Below are 22,881 nucleotides of genomic sequence, written 5' to 3'. Positions count from 1 at the left end.
AGAGGGAAGCTGTCATTACATTATCCCTCAAGGGTAGGTTTAAATGACCTCCAACCAGAGGGAAGCTGTCATGACATTATCCCTGTAAGGTAGATTTAAATGACCTCCAACCAGTGGGAAGCTGCCATGACATTATCCCTCGAGGGTAGGTTTAAATGACCTCCAACCAGGGGGAAGCTGCCATGACATTATCCCTCGAGTGTAGTTTTAAATGACCTCCAACCAGGGGGAAGCTGCCATGACATTATCCCTCGAGGGTAGGTTTAAATGACCTCCAACAAGAAGGAAGCTGTCATGACATTATCCCTCGAGGGTAGGTTTAAATGACCTCCAACCAGAGGGAAGCTGTCATTACATTATCCCTCAAGGGTAGGTTTAAATTACCTCCAACCAGAGGGAAGCTGTCATGACATTATCCCTCTAAGGTAGGTTTAAATGACCTCCAACCAGTGGGAAGCTGCCATGACATTATCCCTCGAGGGTAGGTTTAAATGACCTCCAACCAGAAGGAAGCTGTCATGACATTATCCCTCGAGGGTAGGTTTAAATGTCCTCCAACCAGGGGGAAGCTGCCATGACATTATCCCTCGAGGGTAGGTTTAAATTACCTCAAACCAGGGGGAAGCTGCCATGACATTATCCCTCGAGGGTAGGTTTAAATGACCTCCAACCAGGGGGAAGCTGTCATGACATTATCCCTCTAATGTAGGTTTAAATGACCTCCAACCAGAAGGAAGGTGTCATGTCATTATCCCTCGAGGGTAGGTTTAAATGACCTCCAACCAGGGGGAAGCTGTCATGACATTATCCCTCGAGGGTAGGTTTAAATGACCTCCAACCAGGGGGAAGCTGCCATGACATTATCCCTCAAGGGTAGGTTTAAATGACCTCCAACCAGAAGGAAGCTGTCATGACATTATCCCTCGAGGGTAGGTTTAAATGACCTCCAACCAGAGGGAAGCTGTCATGAAATTATCCCTCGAGGGTAGGTTTAAATGACCTCCAACCAGAAGGAAGCTGTCATGACATTATCCCTCGAGGGTAGGTTTAAATGACCTCCAACCAGGGGGAAGCTGCCATGACATTATCCCTCGAGGGTAGGTTTAAATGACCTCCAACCAGGGGGAAGCTGTCATGACATTATCCCTCGAGGGTAGGTTTAAATGACCTCCAACCAGAAGGAAGCTGCCATGACATTATCCCTCGAGGGTAGGTTTAAACGACCTCCAACCAGGGGGAAGCTGCCATGACATTATCCCTCGAGGGTAGGTTTAAATGACCTCAATCCAGGGGGAAGCTGCCATGACATTATCCCTCGAGGGTACGTTTAAATGACATCCAACCAGGGGGAAGCTGCCATGACATTATCCCTCGAGGGTAGGTTTAAATGACCTCCAACCAGGGGGAAGCTGTCATGACATTATCCCTCGAGGGTAGGTTTAAATGACCTCCAACCAGAGGGAAGCTGTCATGACATTATCCCTCGAGGGTAGGTTTAAATGACCTCCAACCAGGGGGAAGCTGCCATGACATTATCCCTCGAGGGTAGGTTTAAATGACCTCAAACCAGGGGGAAGCTGCCATGACATTATCCCTCGAGGGTAGGTTTAAATGACCTCCAACCAGAAGGACGCTGTCATGACATTATCCCTCGAGGGTAGGTTTAAATGACCTCCAACCAGAGGGAAGCTGTCATGAAATTATCCCTCGAGGGTAGGTTTAAATGACCTCCAACCAGAAGGAAGCTGTCATGACATTATCCCTCGAGGGTAGGTTTAAATGACCTCCAACCAGAAGGAAGCTGTCATGAAATTATCCCTCGAGGGTAGGTTTAAATGACCTCCAACCAGAGGGAACCTGTCATGACATTATCCCTCTAAGGTAGATTTAAATGACCTCCAACCAGTGGGAAGCTGCCATGACATTATCCCTCGAGGGTAGGTTTAAATTACCTCCAACCAGGGGGAAGCTGCCATGACATTATCCCTCGAGTGTAGTTTTAAATGACCTCCAACCAGGGGGAATCTGCCATGACATTATCCCTCGAGGGTAGGTTTAAATGACCTCCAACCAGTGGGAAGCTGCCATGACATTATCCCTCGAGGGTAGGTTTAAATGACCTCAAACCAGGGGGAAGCTGCCATGACATTATCCCTCGAGGGTAGGTTTAAATGACCTCCAACCAGGGGGAAGCTGTCATGACATTATCCCTCGAGGGTAGGTTTAAATGACCTACAACCAGAAGGAAGCTGTCATGACATTATCCCTCGAGGGTAGGTTTAAATGACCTCCAACCAGAAGGAAGCTGCCATGACATTATCCCTCGAGGGTAGGTTTAAACGACCTCCAACCAGGGGGAAGCTGCCATGACATTATCCCTCGAGGGTAGGTTTAAATGACCTCAATCCAGGGGGAAGCTGCCATGACATTATCCCTCGAGGGTACGTTTAAATGACATCCAACCAGGGGGAAGCTGCCATGACATTATCCCTCGAGGGTAGGTTTAAATGACCTCCAACCAGGGGGAAGCTGTCATGACATTATCCCTCGAGGGTAGGTTTAAATGACCTCCAACCAGAGGGAAGCTGTCATGACATTATCCCTCGAGGGTAGGTTTAAATGACCTCCAACCAGGGGGAAGCTGCCATGACATTATCCCTCGAGGGTAGGTTTAAATGACCTCAAACCAGGGGGAAGCTGCCATGACATTATCCCTCGAGGGTAGGTTTAAATGACCTCCAACCAGAAGGACGCTGTCATGACATTATCCCTCGAGGGTAGGTTTAAATGACCTCCAACCAGAGGGAAGCTGTCATGAAATTATCCCTCGAGGGTAGGTTTAAATGACCTCCAACCAGAAGGAAGCTGTCATGACATTATCCCTCGAGGGTAGGTTTAAATGACCTCCAACCAGAAGGAAGCTGTCATGAAATTATCCCTCGAGGGTAGGTTTAAATGACCTCCAACCAGAGGGAACCTGTCATGACATTATCCCTCTAAGGTAGATTTAAATGACCTCCAACCAGTGGGAAGCTGCCATGACATTATCCCTCGAGGGTAGGTTTAAATTACCTCCAACCAGGGGGAAGCTGCCATGACATTATCCCTCGAGTGTAGTTTTAAATGACCTCCAACCAGGGGGAATCTGCCATGACATTATCCCTCGAGGGTAGGTTTAAATGACCTCCAACCAGTGGGAAGCTGCCATGACATTATCCCTCGAGGGTAGGTTTAAATGACCTCAAACCAGGGGGAAGCTGCCATGACATTATCCCTCGAGGGTAGGTTTAAATGACCTCCAACCAGGGGGAAGCTGTCATGACATTATCCCTCGAGGGTAGGTTTAAATGACCTACAACCAGAAGGAAGCTGTCATGACATTATCCCTCGAGGGTAGGTTTAAATGACCTCCAACCAGAAGGAAGCTGTCATGTAATTATCCCTCGAGGGTAGGTTTAAATGACCTCCAACCAGGGGGAAACTGTCATGACATTATCCCTCGAGGATAGGTTTAAATGACCTCCAACCAGAAGGAAGCTGTCATGACATTATCCCTCGAGGTTAGGTTTAAATGACCTCCAACCAGAGGGAAGCTGTCTTGACATTATCCCTCGAGGGTAGGTTTAAATGACTTCCAACCAGGGGGAAGCTGCCATGACATTATCCCTCGAGGGTAGGTTTAAATGACCTCAAACCAGGGGGAAGCTTCCATGACATTATCCCTCGAGGGTAGGTTTAAATGACCTCCAACCAGAAGGAAGCTGTCATGACATTATCCCTCGAGGGTAGGTTTAAATTACCTCCAACCAGAGGGAAGCTGTCATGACATTATCCCTCGAGGTTAGGTTTAAATGACCTCCAACCAGAGGGAAGCTGTCATGACATTATCCCTCGAGGGTAGGTTTAAATGACTTCCAACCAGGGGGAAGCTGCCATGACATTATCCCTCGAGGGTAGGTTTAAATGACCTCAAACCAGGGGGAAGCTTCCATGACATTATCCCTCGAGGGTAGGTTTAAATGACCTCCAACCAGAAGGAAGCTGTCATGACATTATCCCTCGAGGGTAGGTTTAAATTACCTCCAACCAGAGGGAAGCTGTCATGAAATTATCCCTCGAGGGTAGGTTTAAATGACCTCCAACCAGAAGGAAGCTGTCATGACATTATCCCTCGAGGGTAGGTTTAAATGACCTCCAACCAGAGGGAAGCTGTCATGACATTATCCCTCGAGGGTAGGTTTAAATGACCTCCAACCAGGGGGAAGCTGCCATGACATTATCCCTCGAGGGTAGGTTTAAATGACCTCCAACCAGGGGGAAGCTGTCATGACATTATCCCTCGAGGGTAGGTTTAAATGACCTCCAACCAGGGGGAAGCTGTCATGACATTATCCCTCTAAGGTAGGTTTAAATGACCTCCAACCAGAGGGAAGCTGTCATTACATTATCCCTCAAGGGTAGGTTTAAATGACCTCCAACCAGAGGGAAGCTGTCATGACATTATCCCTCTAAGGTAGGTTTAAATGACCTCCAACCAGTGGGAAGCTGCCATGACATTATCCCTCGAGGGTAGGTTTAAATGACCTCCAACCAGAAGGAAGCTGTCATGACATTATCCCTCGAGGGTAGGTTTAAATGACCTCCAACCAGGGGGAAGCTTCCATGACATTATCCCTCGAGGGTAGGTTTAAATTACCTCAAACCAGGGGGAAGCTGCCATGACATTATCCCTCGAGGGTAGGTTTAAATGACCTCCAACCAGGGGGAAGCTGTCATGACATTATCCCTCTAATGTAGGTTTAAATGACCTCCAACCAGAAGGAAGCTGTCATGTCATTATCCCTCGAGGGTAGGTTTAAATGACCTCCAACCAGTGCGAAGCTGTCATGACATTATCCCTCGAGGGTAGGTTTAAATTACCTCCAACCAGGGGGAAGCTGTCATGACATTATCCCTCGAGGGTAGGTTTAAATGACCTCCAACCAGGGGGAAGCTGTCATGACATTATCCCTCGAGGGTAGGTTTAAATGACCTCCAACCAGAGGGAAGCTGCCATGAGTACTTCTGTGTTGTTTTTCATCCTCTGCCTGTATTCCATTGACTTCATTTTTGATTCCAGACTGAAAGACCATGAAAGGGAAACGGATGAAAGGGAAGCCCGACAAAAGCACTGATTGTGACACCTGCCAAGAACACCCAGTATTCGTCTTTTATCCATATCCTTTTGGAACTGATCATTTCTATCCATTGCTGCATGTGGACTATGGACTCAGTAGTACTATTCTGTAGTCTTGTGCTTGTTCCATGTGACTTCTAGGCGATTACTGCTATATGCTGTGCTTTAGTTCTATAATCAATCAATAATTATGGAATGTTTCTGGTATTTCTAAAATAATTCCACACAATCGGTAGAACCAAGTGTTAGCTACCTGGGTCCAAGTGTAATATGGTGATGTTTTGTTGTTGTCAATTAATCTCAGAAAACATTTAAAGTGTTATTTACTATGAGGTTATTAGGTCATTACCGTTTTAATAAGTTGTTATTAAGTCAACGTTGTAAGTAGTGGTCTGTAAAATAAAGTGTTACTGATATTACCCTTATTAGCTGACCCATAAGCATTTAAGCCAATTTACACAGACGTAAAAAAATAAAATCATAAGTAATTTAAAAGATTTATTCAACAATGTATTCATTTATGACACTAGTTTGGGAATGTTTGCCAGAGGATATTAGTTCTATGTCAAAATAAGTCTCACAACCATGAATCCTGAAGGCCATCAACATCAGACCAGTGTTACCATGATACCTGAAGGCCGTCAATATCAGACCAGTGTTACCATGAATCCTGAAGGCCGTCAATATCAGACCAGTGTTACCATGAATCCTGAAGGCCGTCAATATCAGACCAGTGTTACCATGAATCCTGAAGGCCGTCAATATCAGACCAGTGTTACCATGAATCCTGAAGGCCATCAATATCAGACCAGTGTTACCATGAATCCTGAAGGCCGTCAATATCACCCCTGTGTTACCATGAATCCTGAAGGCGCCAATATCAGACCAGTGTTTCCATGAATCCCGAAGGCGCCAATATCAAAACCAGTGTTACCATGAATCCTGAAGGCGTCAATATCAGACCAGTGTTACCATGAATCCCGAAGGCGCCAATATCAGACCAGTGTTACCATGAATCCTGAAGGCGTCAATTTCAGACCAGTGTTGCCATGAATCCTGAAGGCGTCAATTTCAGACCAGTGTTACCATGAATCCTGAAGGCCGTCAATATCACCCCTGTGTTACCATGAATCCTGAAGGCGTCAATATCAGACCAGTGTTACCATGAATCCTGAAGGCCATCAATATCAGACCAGTGTTACCATGAATCCTGAAGGCCGTCAATATCAGACCAGTGTTACCATGAATCCTGAAGGCGCCAATATCAAACCAGTGTTACCATGAATCCTGAAGGCCGTCAATTTCAGACCAGTGTTACCATGAATCCTGAAGGTGTCAATATCAGACCAGTGTTACCATGAATCCTGAAGGCCGTCAATATCAGACCAGTGTTACCATGAATCCTGAAGGCCATCATTATCAGACCAGTGTTACCATGAATCCTGAAGGCCGTCAATATCACCCCTGTGTTACCATGAATCCTGAAGGCGCCAATATCAGACCAGTGTTTCCATGAATCCTGAAGGCGCCAATATCAAACCAGTGTTACCATGAATCCTGAAGGCCGTCAATTTCAGACCAGTGTTACCATGAATCCTGAAGGCGTCAATATCAGACCAGTGTTACCATGAATCCTGAAGGCGTCAATTTCAGACCAGTGTTACCATGAATCCTGAAGGCGTCAATATCAGACCAGTGTTACCATGAATCCTGAAGGCGTCAATTTCAGACCAGTGTTACCATGAATCCTGAAGGCCGTCAATATCACCCCTGTGTTACCATGAATCCTGAAAGCCATCAATATCAGACCAGTGTTACCATGAATCCTGAAGGCCATCAATATCAGACCAGTGTTACCATGAATCCTGAAGGCCATCAATATCAGACCAGTGTTACCATGTATCCTGAAGGCGTCAATATCAGACCAGTGTTTCTCATGTGGCTGTTTCTCATGTGGCTGTTTCTCTCCACTGGTTTATCATGTGGCTGTTTCTCTCCACTGGTTTATCATGTGGCTGTTTTTCTCCCCTGGTTTCTCATGTGGCTGTTTCTCATGTGGTTGTTTCTCTCCCCTGGTTTCTCATGTGGCTGTTTCTCATGTGGCTGTTTCTCATGTGGCTGTTTCTCTCCCCTGGTTTCTCATGTGGCTGTTTCTCATGTGGCTGTTTCTCATGTGGCGGTTTCTCTCCCCTGGTTTCTCATGTGGCTGTTTCTCATGTGGCTGTTTCTCATGTGGCTGTTTCTCTCCCCTGGTTTCTCATGTGGCTGTTTCTCTCCCCTGGTTTCTCATGTGGCTGTTTCTCTCCCCTTGTTTCTCATGTGACTGTTTCTCATGTGGCTGTTTCTCCTCTGGTTTCTCATGTGGTTGTTTCTCTCCCCTAGTTTCTCATGTGAGAATCATACTTAGGTAGCCTGTTTTGTGGGTAATTATTTTCTGTTTAGTGCTTTTTCGTCACCTTACAGAACTGTTTCGGGTTTCGTTTCATTCTCTTTGTTATTTTGTTTAGTGTTCTGAGTTTAAATAAATATATCATGAACACAAACCACTCTGCGCTTTGGTCCTCCTCTCCTTCCACCGAATAGACAACCGTTACAGTTGGTTAGGAGCACATGAAACATCAGCCACCCTGTATAGCCATCATTCAATGAGTTCACAACAAGATGCATTTGTACAGACGCCTTCACTTCCCACACCTCAAGACCCAGTACCATGGTGGTGGGAGAAGGCGACACCTGCCTCTGATTGAGAACCATACCAGGCCAAACACATAAACACAACATAGAAAAAAGAACATAGACTACCCACCCCAACTCACGCCCTGACCAAACTAACACAAAGACATAAATAAAGGAACTAAGGTCAGAACGTGACGCCATCTGTGTTATTTGTATTAAAAAAATAGCATTGTTTGTATCTTATGTTGTACATAATGTTGTTGCTACCATCTCTTATGACCAAAAATAACTTCTGGACATCAGAACAGCGATTACTCACCACCAGCTGGTAGAAGCTTGAAGGGTATATTGCTTTCCTGGGAACAGGCCCAAATCCCCGTCATTTGCGTGAAGAGAAGACGGAGAAAAAGGGGGTGGGGGGTGGGGCTGCGTTCTGAGAATTCGTAGGTGAGCGAGTAAATCCCCACTGCCATCCTGTTCTATTGGCAAACATGCAATCATTGGAAAATAAAATTGATGTCCTAGGAGCAAGATTAAACTACCAAAGGGAGATTTAAAAACTATATCTTATGTTTCACCGAGTAGTGGCTGAACGACGACATGAACAACATGCAGCTGCCGGGGTTTTACACTGTATCGGCCGGATAGAACAGCAGCCTCTGGTAAGACAAGGGGTGGCGGCCTATGTATATTTGTAAACAACAGCTGGTGCACGATATCTAAGGAAGTCAAGGTTTTTCTTGCCTGAGGTAGAGTATCGCATGATAAGTTGTAGACCACACTATCTACCTAGAAAATTTTCATCTGTATTTTTTGTAGCTGTCTACATACCACCACAGACCGATGCTGGCACTAAAACCGCACTCAATGAGCTGTATACGGGCATAAGTAAACAGGAAAACGCTCATCCAGAGGCGGCGCTCTTAGTGGCCAGGGACTTTAATGCAGACAGACTGGAATATGTTCTGGGATTCTTCCGGAGGCATTGATGAGTACACAACATCAGTTATTGGCTTCATCAATAAGTGCATCGATGACGTCGTCCCCACCGTGACTTTACGTACATACCCCAACCAGAAGCCATGGAATACAGGCAACATCCGCATTGAGCTAAAGGGTAATGCTGCCGCTTTCAAGGAGCGGGACTAATACGGAAGCTTATAAGGAATCCTGCTATCCCCTCTGATGAACCATCAAACAGGCAAAGCATCAATACAGGACTAAGATTTATTCGTACTACACTGACTCCGACACTTGTCAACTACAGATTACAAATCGAAGCACAGCCGAGAGCTTCCCAGTGACACGAGCCTACCAGACCAGCCCAATTACTTCTATGCTCACGTCGAGGCAAGTAACACTGAAACGTGCATGAGAGCATCAGCTGTTCTGGACGACCGTGTGTTCACACTCTCCGCAGCCGATGTGAGTAAGACCTTTAAACAGGTCAACATTCACAAGGCCGTAGGGCCAGATTGATTACCAGGACGTGTACTCCGAGCATGCGCTGACCAAATGGCAAATGTCTTCACTGAAATTTTCAACCTGACCCTGACTGAGTCTGTAATACCAACATGTTTCAAGCAGACCACCATAGTCCCTGTGTCCAAGAACTAAGGTAACCTGCCTATATGACTACCGATCCGCAGCACTCACGTCTGTGGCCATGAAGTGCTTTGAAAGGCTGGTCATGGCTCACATCAACACCATTATCCCAGAAACCCTATACCTACTCCAATTTGCAAACCTCCCTAACAGATCCACAGATGATGCAATCTCTATTACACTCCACACTGCCCTTTCCCACCTGAACAAAAGGAAAACCTATGTGAGAATGCTATTAATTGACTACAGCTCAGCGACAACACCATAGTGCCCTCAAAGCTCATCACTAAGCTAAAGAGGTAACAACATATTCGCCACGCTGATCCTCAACACGGGGGCCCATCAGGGGTGTGTGCTCATTCCCCTCCTGTACTCCCTGCTCACTCATGACTGCATGGCCAGGCACGTCTCCAACACCCTCATTAATTTTGCTGATGACACAACAGTGGTAGACCTTATCACCGACAACGACTAGACAGCTTATAGGGAAGAGGTCAAGGACCTGGCCGTGTGGTGCCAGGACAACAAAATCTCCCTCAACGTCATCAAGACAAAGGAGTTGATTGTGGACTACAGGAAAAGGAGCACGCCCCTATTCTCATCGACGGGGCAGTAGTGGAGCAGGTTGAGAGCTTCAAGTTCCTTGGTGTCCACATCACCAACAAACTAACAGGGTCCAAGCACACCAAGACAGTTGTGAAGAGGGCACAACAAAACCTACTCCCCCTATTCACCATCAAAAGCATCCTGACTGGTTGCATCACTGCCTGGTATGGCAACTGCTCGGCCTCTGACCGCAAGGCACTACAGAGGGTAGTGCGTACAGCCCAGTACATCACTTCTGGCCAAGCTTCCTGCCATCCAGGATCTCTATACCAGGCGGTGTCAGAGGAAGGCCCTAAAAATGGTCAAAGACTCCAGCCACCCTAGTCATAGACTGTTCTCTCTGCTACCGCACAGCAAGCGGTACCGGAGCGCCAAGTCTAGGTTCAAGAGGCTTCTAAACAGCTTCTACCCCCAAGCCATAAGACTCTAATCAAGATCTAATCAAATGGCTACCCAGACTATTTGATTTGCTCCCCCGCCCCCTCTTTTAAACTGCTGCTACTCTCTGTTATTATCTGTGCATAGTCGCTTTAATAACTCTACCTACATGTACACATTACCTCAATTACCTCGACTAACCGGTGCCCCCGCACATTGACTCTGTACCGATACCCCCTGTATATAGCCTCTCTATTGTTATTTTACTGCTGCTATTGAATTATTTGTTACTTTTATTTGTTATTCTTATTTTATTTTATTTTATTTTTTTGTGTACATTTTTTTTTTACTGGTTAGGGGCTTGTATGTAAGCATTTCACTGTCAGGTCTACAGTGTTGTATTTGGGCATCATCATGTGACAAATAAAAAAAAAGAAGAAAAACAAAGACCATTCTAAAACTCTCAAAAATCTTCCATGCGTTTTTTTCTCCCCCCAGCACATTATGCAAAATCAAGAGATGGAATGAAGAAGAAGGCATAGAATAAATCATGGAGGATATAATGTGAACAGAACTAGCAGCACAAAACATTGAAGGGGAAAGAAAACAAATCTTAATAAAAAAAAACTGTAAAAAACAAACTTTTTTATTTTTATCTTTCTTTGAAGCAGCAGAGAGCACCCTGGTCCCCCCCCCCCACTCACTCAATGTGTTCTGGTACCGCAGAGCACCCTGGTCCCCCCCCCCACTCACTCAATGTGTTCTGGTACCGCAGAGCACCCTGGTCCCCCCCCACTCACTCAATGTGTTCTGGTACCGCAGAGCACCCTGGTCCCCCCCACTCACTCAATGTGTTCTGGTACCGCAGAGCACCCTGGTCCCCCCCCTCACTCAATGTGTTCTGGTACCGCAGAGCACCCTGGTCCCCCCCCCAGTGTAAATCTTCTCTCTGAGATCCTGTTGTTAGTGAGAGAACTAGGCCACCTTAAGACTGGTTATTTGGACGACCCAATTACCTTAGGAACGGAGGACATAATAAATGCAGCCAAACAGATGGCCAAACATGCTATTGGGTTTTACTCTCAGGTTTTGGGTGATAAGATCAGTTGCTATACATGCAATTATTTTTTTCTTCCCGGGATTGAAACCATCAAAGATTAGCAACATCTCACCACATGGCGATCGAGTTTTATAATGTTTATGTCCTGTTGTGGTGTAAACACAGTAGAGCCGACAAAATCCACAATCTATGTCCCAGTAACTCAGGCAGGTAAAATCCTATTTGTTTTTCTATGTGTCAACAGACAAAAGCTGGAATTGCCCTGCTGTATAACAAGGAGACCAGTAATACTTATGATGTTCGTCTGAAGCTGACAAAAGAGGTGTTGACCATACAGAAGCTGGATGTGGTTTGCACGAGAGGGGGTGACCCACAATTAAATGTAAGTACTTAAGATCTACCTTGACATTAGGGGTTTGCATGGGTGTCACAGTGGGCTTTCCTATACTTGGATAAACCAGGCACACATAACTAACCCTTTAAACTCAAACTGGTATTTGTGTGTGAATATATTTGTGCTCCTGTTACTCGGCGTTCACTGAAGTGACTTCAGTTCCGTTCACATTAATACCTTTTTTAATGATGACGACAACTCAGCTGGCTTTTCACTTCCTGATACTGATGTCAGAGATCACGATAGCTTTAGTTGGATGTAATTGGGGACTTGAGCTTTAGTAAATTGTATAGCATACATAAGTGTTCCCGAAAATCTATAGTAATGGAAGTATATTTTTTTATGTGTTACCATGGAGACATTCTGTATCTGTCAATCTTGGGGTTTTTGATAGTGAGGATAAGTGGAGGATAAGTGCCATAACCCATTTGTTATGCTCCAACCTTGTTTCAACATTTCAAGATTATTTTACCAAGGTCAAATCCCATTTTTTAAAGCACAGAACTGTCGTTCTCCGAAGGCAGGCGGCTGGAGGTCTGGGTATAAGCATCAAAGTAAGTGTTACATTTTCATCAATACAACATCTAAAGGCTATTGGACCTTTTATAAGAGATTCTGGACTAACAAACCTTAACGCGATGGTAAATCTAAGCGCAGTTGGTAGTCAGAATGTTTTTGTTGTTGCTATTTTCACTATTACAATTATCAGCTGACTTGCTGCCGTTGGCGCGAAAGAGCTGGATTTTGATGAATATAGTTGTGGGTATGTTGAGGCTTGGCCCCTCACTGGCCAATCAGAACGTGCTCCATGGTGAAATATGTGGCTGCTTCCAAGTTGTGTGTATGTTGAGGCTTGGCCCCTCACTGGCCAATCAGAACGTGCTCCATGGTGAAATATGTGGCTGCTTCCAAGTTGTGTGTTTATGGTCTTTTATGTATTGCCTTGGAATCAATTCCAATGTTAGTCCGTTATAGTTTGTTAAATGGCTTTACAGAAATGGAAAAGAAAAAAAAAAAAAATGTAGACCAATCTTTGTTAAATATGTTAACTTGAACTCATTTGCTGTCCACATTGTTCTAAGCAATTGCATGTTTTCAATAGCATTCACACTGATTTAGGGGCTTGGCCTACTGTACATTACATTATGGCTGAGAATTGACATGCCAAACAAGATTCAATTCATTATTGATAAGGCCTAACAAGAGAATAAATATTTCTAATCAAATTCTAAACAAAACAAAACAACAACGTATTTTAAATAGGCTATGTCACACTTACAGGCACCATCATTTATCCCTGTGGACATATAATATAATATTAAAGAGACTATGGAGGGTTTTACGCACGTCCAACACGGGACCTTCAGGTCTAAAATAATGTGGACCTTTCTACAATGCAGAGATAAAAAGGGAATTTTGGCTCACTGTTTTCCTCCTCTCAAACTTAAAACTTAAAATTTTAATAAAGTTTTGGTGATTAAGATTAATTTCCAAGCGGTCTCAGGAGCCAAACCGTTTATCGACAGCCTTGACTACTTTGCGATCGCATTGGGGCAGAACAACAAATAAATACATCCTTCATTGAGAGGAGGGGAGTCTATGCTTGGTTTTCAATCAAAAAAACAAAATGGGAAAAAAGTTTAGTTTTTAAAAAGTAAAAAAAAACGAAACTAAAACGTTTTTAAATACAAAGTATAAAAGCACCAAAAGCCCGTTTGGCTACTCTTGTTTTATGCCCATATGGGCAGTGTGCATCACGGCAGGATAGGCTGTGTTTCAGCTGTCAGAATTCATGACATAACCAACTGTGTTACCACTAAAACCAGCTTTTAGTTGGTCTTAAATATCCGTCTCAGTGCTGCTTGAAATTAGCACTTTGGACACGCCTCAAAATTTTCCACCCCTCCCATCTGAGCGCAAGCGAGCTGACATAAGACCGGTAAATTGCCGAACCTGGTTTTTACATGACGAAATTGCTAACGAACGTGCGTTTGATACTAGCGGCGCCTTTGTTATTATGGGGTATTGTGATGTCATTATGGGGTATTGTGATGTCATTATGGGGTATTGTGATGTCATTATGGAGTATTGTGTGTAGATTGAAAAACATTTTTTTTAATCCATTTTAGAATAAGGCTGTAACGTAACAAAATGTGGAAAAAGTGAAGGGGTCTGAATACTTTCTGACTGCACTATATATATTTAAATATAAATGTTACACATGTTACACATTTTAAAATGACCTTTCTCTCGTGTCTCCCAGGGGGGTGCTGAGCATAAAGTGCCTGTGGTCATTTCAAAGATGTTTAAAGATCAAGTAGGTAAGGCTGTCTGAACATTTCTACCAGTGATGTTGACAAAAATATCTACCAGTGATGTGGACTGAAACATCTAACTGTGATGTGGACTGAAACACCTGACAGTGATGTGGACTGAAACACCTGATAGTGATGTGGACTGAAACACCTGATAGTGATGTGGACTGAAACATCTACCTGTGATGTGGACTGAAACATCTACCAGTGATGTGGACTGAAACATCTACCAGTGATGTGGACTGAAACATCTACCTGTGATGTGGACTGAAACACCTGATAGTGATGTGGACTAAAACACCAGACAGTGATGTGGACTGAAACATCTACCAGTGATGTGGACTAAAACACCTGACAGTGATGTGGACTGAAACATCTAACTGTGATGTGGACTGAAACACCTGATAGTGATGTGGACTGAAACACATGATAGTGATGTGGACTAAAACATCTACCAGTGATGTGGACTGAAACATCTACCTGTGATGTGGACTGAAACATCTACCTGTGATGTGGACTGAAACATCTACCAGTGATGTGGACTGAAACATCTACCTGTGATGTGGACTGAAACATCTACCAGTGATGTGGACTGAAACATCTACCAGTGATGTGGAATGAAACACCTGATAGTGATGTGGACTGAAACACCTGATAGTGATGTGGACTGAAACATCTGATAGTGATGTGGACTGAAACACCTGATAGTGATGTGGACTGAAACATCTACCAGTGATGTGGACTGAAACACCTGATAGTGATGTGGACTGAAACATCTACCAGTGATGTGGACTGAAACACCTGATAGTGATGTGGACTGAAACACCTGATAGTGATGTGGACTAAAACACCAGACAGTGATGTGGACTGAAACATCTACCAGTGATGTGGACTGAAACATCTACCTGTGATGTGGACTGAAACATCTACCTGTGATGTGGACTGAAACATCTACCAGTGATGTGGACTGAAACACCTGATAGTGATGTGGACTGAAACACCTGATAGTGATGTGGACTAAAACACCTGATAGTGATGTGGACTGAAACATCTACCAGTGATGTGGACTGAAACATCCGGCATGTTTAGTACTGTTATGAACAATATCAATATACAACACTTTAGGTTATGTTCCCCTCATGTCTATACGTTTCTATGTCAGGTAATTATTGTATTACTACATTGGTAACCAGAATGCAGTTGCTCAACTGTACATGGAAATCTGCTGACGAGGTATATAAAACAATGGTTTAATTGTAACGAATAGGAACTAGATCCATTCTGTTAGAGCCTCCCGCTGCTCAGGATAACCCTGAGATTGAACCCTAAAATAGAAGGGCATCTTCTCTTTTGCCCCATCCCCCAATTCCTTTCTGGGTAGTGAAAGCAGAAAAGCATGCTTCTAGTCACCCAGAGAGGAACATGCCTCTAGTCACCCAGAGAGGAACATGCCTCTAGTCACCCAGAGAGGAACATGCCTCTAGTCACCCAGAGAGGAACATGCCTCTAGTCACCGAGAGAGGAACATGCCTCTAGTCACCCAGAGAGGAACATGCCTCTAGTCACCCAGAGAGGAACATGCCTCTAGTCACCCAGAGAGGAACATGCCTCTAGTCACCCAGAGAGGAACATGCCTCTAGTCACCCAGAGAGGAACATGCCTCTAGTCACCCAGAGAGGAACATGCCTCTATTCACCCAGAGAGGAACATGCCTCTAGTCACCCAGAGAGGAACATGCCTCTAGTCACCCAGAGAGGAACATGCCTCTAGTCACCCAGAGAGTCACCCAGAGAGGAAAATGCCTCTAGTCACCCAGAGAGGAACATGCCTCTAGTCACCCAGAGAGGAACATGCCTCTAGTCACCCAGAGAGGAACATGCCTCTAGTCACCCAGAGAGGAAAGTTAACATTCTTCTTCAAAGATGGAAATCTTTTCAGCAGTTAAGAAGTGCCATTGTTTTGTTAACGCTGCTGCAAATGAGTTAATATCCCGATTAGTTCCGTATTTCATGGTTTATTGTGCTCCTGAGAGCTCTATGATGTCAGTGGAGATTAGGCAGACAGGAACATGGATATTTCCATCACATTGCCATGTATGAAATGAGTCATTATTTTCTAATGTTTTCATTAACCTTTCACACTCAACGATTGGCGCCTGCAGCATACCAAACCGGAAAGCTATTCGTTGGGGACGCCATGTTACAGGTTAGTGCACCCTCAGACCAGAGGCGAAAGACGGAGAGATATGCTCTTTGAATTTTAATTGAGCTTTCTTTCTTTGGAATGAGAGTTGTAATTTCACTTAAGGGAACCTGAAAAGGAGCTATTTGATACATTTATAAAATCAGTTTACATATGGAGATATTTGCATTGATCACACAACCAACAGATGAACAAACATATATTTATTTACATGACAATATAGGGGTGGCAGGTAGTCTAGTTGTTAGAGCATTGGGCCAGTAACCAAAAGGTTGCTAGATCGAATCCCTGAGCTGACAAGGTAAAAATCTGTCATTCTGCCCCTGAACAAGGCAGTTAACCTGCTGTTCCTAGGCCGTCATAGTGAATAAGAATTTGTTCTTAACTGACTTGCCTAGTTAAATAAATAAAAATACAAAACATGTTGGTGTAGGTATGTTCTCTCATATGCAATTATCCTGTTGCCTTTGAAACACACATCTTACAATAAACTAGAGATTCTAGACATGGTTGTAAATTACGGAACAATATTTACAATGACACTGAACTGTCTTTATCATAGTTACAGTATACAGCACCACTCAGAAAACATGAGCATCCTTAGTGTCTCTACAGTGACTTTATCTTACATGTCCAAAAGCAAAACAAGATTGCATCTATTTGCATCACTTACATATGCCAAGGTCACTGTAATTACCATGGAGTTGGTGTTTCACTTCTAAATGAGAGTGTTTGTTAACTTTGTTCTTAATCCTTTCTTGTTTCCTCCGTTCAGATCAACGGTATCAATGTCGAAAACTGTAGTCATGAAGAAGTTGTGAGTATAATTTATTCAGCTTCTGCACAGACGTTGTCACATATATTTTCCCCAGATTTAAAATATAAAAAACAAATTCCCTGTGATTCCGCAAAACGGAGAGAAGCTTGGCCAAGTGAGCGGAGCTCTGTCATGTCATAAAGGAGACTCATTGAGTTTGTTTTGTTTTTTACCTGTCTGGACTGTGACAAATCGATTAGGAGTAGATTCATCACACAAAGAGTGCACAGAAATTGAGCTCCTAGTTTAAGAGAGCTATGATTCATCAGTCTCTCTCTCTCTGTCTGTCTGTCTGTCTGTCTGTCTGTCTGTCTGTCTGTCTGTCTGTCTGTCTGTCTGTCTGTCTCTCTCTCTCTCTCAATCTCTCTGTCTCTCTCTCTCTGTCTCTCTGTCTCTCTCTCTCTCTCTGTCTCTCTGTCTGTCTCTGTCTCTCTCTCTCTCTCTCTCTCTGTCTGTCTCTGTCTCTCTCTCTCTCTCTGTCTCTCTCTCTCTCTCTCTCTGTCTGTCTCTGTCTCTCTCTCTCTCTGTCTCTCTGTCTGTCTGTCTCTGTCTCTCTCTCTCTCTCTGTCTCTCTCTCTCTCTGTCTCTCTGTCTCTCTGTCTCTCTCTCTCTCTCAACAGCTGTTCTCTATTATTCACCTCCAGAACTTCAATGCAATTTCACTTTAAAGAAAATATACTTAAGACAGCTTGGCTTAATGCGCTTTAATAGTAACAGACTATAGCAAAAAGAGTAACAACTGATGTTGTTGGGAAGAAGTCGAATAAATTAATTGTAGACAATAGCTTATGGTAGTTTTGTTATTGTATCACTCCTGCAATGTCATTGGAAAATATTTAATTTGGCCTGCTAAACCCCCTCAAAAAACCCCCCCACGTATTTCTTGACTTGGCTCTGTCTGTGCCATACCAAGTATAAATACCATCTACAAATCAGATAATGGGGTTGTCTGATCTCAGACACGGACAGGGTAATTACTTTCCATTGTTTGCTTGTATCTTGCTCGCTTGTCACCAGCGAATGAAAGGTTATATTTGAAGATATAGCAGTGTATGTGATTACTTAAGAGACATCACTTCAGACAGGGTTAACTGCTGATTGCATGTTCTGTATTTATATCAAGTGTTGCGTCACGTCTGTGCCTAAGTTCTGTACAGTGACATGTACTTGTAGGTGGCTATTTGTTATTAATCTGAGAGAAGAACTCTCTCTCTCTCTCGACCCCCCCCCCCCCCCCCCCCTGCCAGGTTCATCTCCTGCGGACTGCTGGGGAGGAGGTCACCATCACTGTGCGGTACCTCAGGGAAGTTCCATCTTTTCTAAAGCTCCCATTGGGTAAGAGTTCTGAGTGGAAGCACCATTACATGTGCCATGTCGTATTCTGCACTGTAACTACGCATTCAAAAAATGGAGAAGGAAGCTCAAGTGAAACTGTCCGTTGGTTGACTGTCGTCTGGTCTTTTTTTTTTTGACTCAACCAATGGCCTGAAGTCATGTTCATAAGCTTTCCTTTGTCTTCCTGTGGCAGCTGATCTAACTGAGGGTTGCTGTTTTCTGTGGAGGATTGGTTAGAACAGTAGCTGGGACTTCAGTGCCAAGCTAATGTCATATCAGAGGCCTGCATTTGTCTCTGCTGGCCTCCCTGCCTGGCCTGCGGCATGCCGGAGACCGAATGTCAGCAGGCTGGTGTATTCTGTGGTTACATTGAATGTTTTTGGTCTGTTTTTAACAATATGATAACGAGGTTGGCACATAATTGCTCGGTGTCCAAAATCCTAGCAGCCATATTGGAACGACTACATAATGAGTCTGGAAATGGTCCTTTGAAGTTGTCGGCATGGTGAGTCAACAATGAAGCTTTTGAGCTTTATGCTGATTGGTTGGATGAGAGAAAGGAGCTCCATTAGACCTAGTTGTATTCTCAGCTATGCTAATTCCCCACATGGTCCGGGTCCCAGGCTAGGGGACCAATGCTTTTGACAAGACATACTAGCACAAGGCCCTCTTTAAATTCTCTACTGCCTGGCCAAGGTGCTCTGATACCTGAGGTACCCAGAGAGGCAGCTGTGGTGCTCTGATACCTGAGGTACCCTGAGAGGCAGCTGTGGTGCTCTGATACCTGAGGTGCCCAGAGAGGCAGCTGTGGTGCTCTGGTACCTGAGGTACCCTGAGAGGCAGCTGTGGTGCTCTGATACCTGAGGTGCCCAGAGAGGCAGCTGTGGTGCTCTGGTACCTGAGGTACCCTGAGAGGCAGCTGTGGTGCTCTGATACCTGAGGTGCCCAGAGAGGCAGCTGTGGTGCTCTGATACCTGAGGTGCCCAGAGAGGCAGCTGTGGTGCTCTGGTACCTGAGGTACCCTGAGAGGCAGCTGTGGTGCTCTGATACCTGAGGTGCCCAGCGAGGCAGCTGTGGTGCTCTGATACCTGAGGTGCCCAGAGAGGCAGCTGTGGTGCTCTGGTACCTGAGGTACCCAGAGAGGCAGCTGTGGTGCTCTGATACCTGAGGTGCCCAGAGAGGCAGCTGTGGTACCTGAGGTGCCCAGCGAGGCAGCTGTGGTGCTCTGATACCTGAGGTACCCTGAGAGGCAGCTGTGGTGCTCTGGTACCTGAGGTACCCTGAGAGGCAGCTGTGGTGCTCTGATACCTGAGGTACCCTGAGAGGCGGATGTAGTGTTTGGTCGCTGCTTGTGTGTTTTTTAGTTTTTGTTTGTAATCTTGTCTGTTGATACTGTTTACTGTGGCACCACCATTTCACTTAATCACTTTCTGAGTGTATGTACTTGTGCCTGGAGAATAAAGGTGAAGCTGATTCTGAGGCTGATTCTGTGACTGATTCTGATTCTGTGACTGAGGCTGGTTTTGTGACTGAGGCTGATTCTGATTCTGAGGCTTATTCTGAGGCTGATTCTGTGACTGATTCTGTGACTGATTCTGTGACTGATTCTGATTCTGTGACTGATTCTGATTCTGTGACTGAGGCTGGTTTTGTGACTGAGGCTGATTCTGATTCTGATCACATGAAGTATTTCATGTTTCAACCATATAACATTTGCTCTCATGGTTTTCAGGCTCTCCTGTACCATCCGCTGATCAAAGAGTCTCTTCTCCACTATTTGACAGTGGTTTACATTTAAATGGGAATTCTAGCAACACAGTAAGTAAACCTTAATGACATTGCATTGTTTTTCTTACGTTAAATGTTCTCGTGATTCCGGTATCATGCATTAATTTCACACTAATACACAGCGACAATTTTCGAAAGCTCCCAAAACATGGTTTGAGGATTTGACGTCTTGTTTTAGACTGAGGGTGGAGGCGAGGATGTAAGTTAACAGGTGTAAGGAATCCTACAGTGACCCCCCCCCCCCTCATAGTAAGATTAAAGCACAATGCTTTAAATAAACAAAGCATTGCTAGAACCATACTCAGCTCACTTGGCAGCGAGCCAATGAGGGCGATGGCAGCAATTCAGAGTGAGCTTAGCATCACATTAGTGACATTGCCTTCCTCAGGCCTGAAGTACTGTTTCCCCTTTGTCCACGACAGCTCCAGGTTCTGTAGTAGTTGTGGATATGACAGACACCTTTAGAGTACAGGATACTGTTGGATACCTCACATGGAATCCCAGAGAATGTACATTCAACTGTACATCCCATCATATATAACATACACAGTGTGTGTACAGTTGAAGTCGGAAGTTTACATACACCTGAGCCAAATACATTACAACTCAGTTTTTTCAAAATTCCTGACATTTAATCCTAGTAAAAATTCCCTGTCTTAGGTCAGTTAGGATCACCACTTTATTGTAAAAATGTTAAATGTCAGAATAATAGTAGAGAGAATGATTTATTTCAGCTTTAATTTCTTTCATCACATTCCCAGTGGATCAGACATTTGCATACACTCAATTAGTATTTGGTAGCATTGCCTTTAAATTGTTTAGCTTGGGTCAAATGTTTCGGGTAGCCTTCCACAAGCTTCCCACAATAAGTTGGGTGAATTTTGGCCCATTTCTCCTGACAGAGCTGGTGTAACTGAGTCATGTTTGTAGGCCTCCTTGCTCGCACACGCTTTTTCAGTTCTGCCCACAACTTTTCTATAGGATTGAGGTCAGGGCTTTGTGATGGCCACTCCAATATCGTGACTTTGTTGTCCTTAAGCCATTTTGCCACAACTTTGGAAGTATGCTTGGGGTCATTGTCCATTTAGAAGACCCATTTGCAACCACGCTTTAACTTCCTGACTGATGTCTTGAGATGTTGCTTCAGTATATCCACATCATTTCCCCATTCCTCATGATGTCATCTATTTTGTGAAGTGCACCAGTCCCTCCTGCAGCAAAGCACCCCCACAACATGATGCTGCCACCGACGTGCTTCAAGGTTGGGATGGTGTTTTTCGGCTTGCAAGCATCCACCTTTTTCTTCCAAACATAATGATAGTCATTATGGCCAAACAGTTCTATTTTTGTTTCATCAGAACAGAGGATATTTCTCCAGAAAGTACGATCTTTGTCCCCATGTGCATTTGCAAACCGTAGTCTGGCTTTTTTATGGCGGTTTTAGAGCAGTGGCTTCTTCCTTGCTGAGCAGCCTTTCAGGTTGTGTCGATATAGGACTCATTTTTACTGTGTAGATACTTTTGTACCTGTTTCCTCCAGCCTCTTCACAAGGTCCTTTGCTGTTTTTCTGGGATTGATTTGCACTTTTCGCACCTAAGTACGTTAATTTCTAGGAGACAGAGCGCGTCTCCTTCCTGAGCAGTAGGACGGCTGCATAGTCCCATGGTGTTTATACTTGCGTACTATTGTTTGTATAGATGAACGTGGTACCTTCAGGTGTTTGGAAATTGCTCCCAAGGATGATCCAGACTTGTGGAGGTCTACAATCTTTTTCTGAGGTCTTGGCTGATTTCTTTAGATTTGCCCATGATGTCAAGCAAAGAGGCACTGAGTTTGAAGGTAGGCCTTGAAATACATCCACAGGTACACCTCCAATTGAATCAAATTATGTTCTAAAGCCATGACATAATTTTCTGGAATTTTCCAAGCTGTTTAAAGGCACAGTCATCTTAGCGTATGTAAACTTCTGACCCACTGGAATTGTTATACAGTGAATTACAAGTGAAATAATCTGTCTGTAAACAATTGTTGGAAAAATCACTTGTGTCATGCAGTAAGTAGATGTCCTAACCGACTTGCCAAAACTATAATTTGATAAAAAGAAATTTGTCGAGTGGTTGAAAAACGAGTTTTAATGACTCCAACCTAAGTGTATGTAAACCTCCTACTTCAACTGTATATACAGTACCAGTCAAAAGTTTGGACACACCTACTCATTCAAGGGTTTTTCTTTATTTTTTACTATTTTCTACATTGTAGAATAATAGTGAAGACATCAAGACTATGAAATAACACATATGGAGTCATGTAGTAACCAAAAAATGGTTAAACAAATCAAAATATATTTGAGATTCTTCAAGGTAGCCATCCTTTGCCTTGATGACAGTTTTGCACACTCTTGGCATTCTCTCTAATTAATTAATTAAAAGTTAATTCCACAAATTAACTTTTAACAAGACACACCTGTTAATTAAAATGCATTACAGGTGACTACCTCATGAAGCTGGTTGAGAGAATGCCAAATGTGTG

At 44.1% G+C, this 22,881-nt stretch overlaps 1 protein-coding gene across 1 annotated transcript in view; it reads left to right on the top strand.

Moving 5' to 3' along the window:
• Nucleotides 1-22,881, top strand: part of LOC115146531 (gamma-2-syntrophin-like) — a 106,766-nt gene that overhangs the window by 14,739 nt on the left and 69,146 nt on the right. Inside the window, exons 2-8 of the mRNA XM_065003297.1 lie at nucleotides 11,746-11,883; nucleotides 12,393-12,449; nucleotides 14,159-14,216; nucleotides 16,372-16,415; nucleotides 17,188-17,229; nucleotides 18,477-18,564; nucleotides 20,297-20,382. Of these exons, the coding sequence (XP_064859369.1) occupies nucleotides 11,746-11,883; nucleotides 12,393-12,449; nucleotides 14,159-14,216; nucleotides 16,372-16,415; nucleotides 17,188-17,229; nucleotides 18,477-18,564; nucleotides 20,297-20,382 (513 nt within the window). The remainder of the gene's footprint in view (nucleotides 1-11,745; nucleotides 11,884-12,392; nucleotides 12,450-14,158; nucleotides 14,217-16,371; nucleotides 16,416-17,187; nucleotides 17,230-18,476; nucleotides 18,565-20,296; nucleotides 20,383-22,881) is intronic.

The sequence above is a fragment of the Oncorhynchus nerka genome, linkage group LG18 (genome assembly GCF_034236695.1).
Source record: "Oncorhynchus nerka isolate Pitt River linkage group LG18, Oner_Uvic_2.0, whole genome shotgun sequence".
Taxonomy (NCBI): domain Eukaryota; kingdom Metazoa; phylum Chordata; class Actinopteri; order Salmoniformes; family Salmonidae; genus Oncorhynchus; species Oncorhynchus nerka.
Note: the sequence above shows the minus strand (reverse complement) of the source record. Positions and strands in the feature narration are given on the sequence as shown.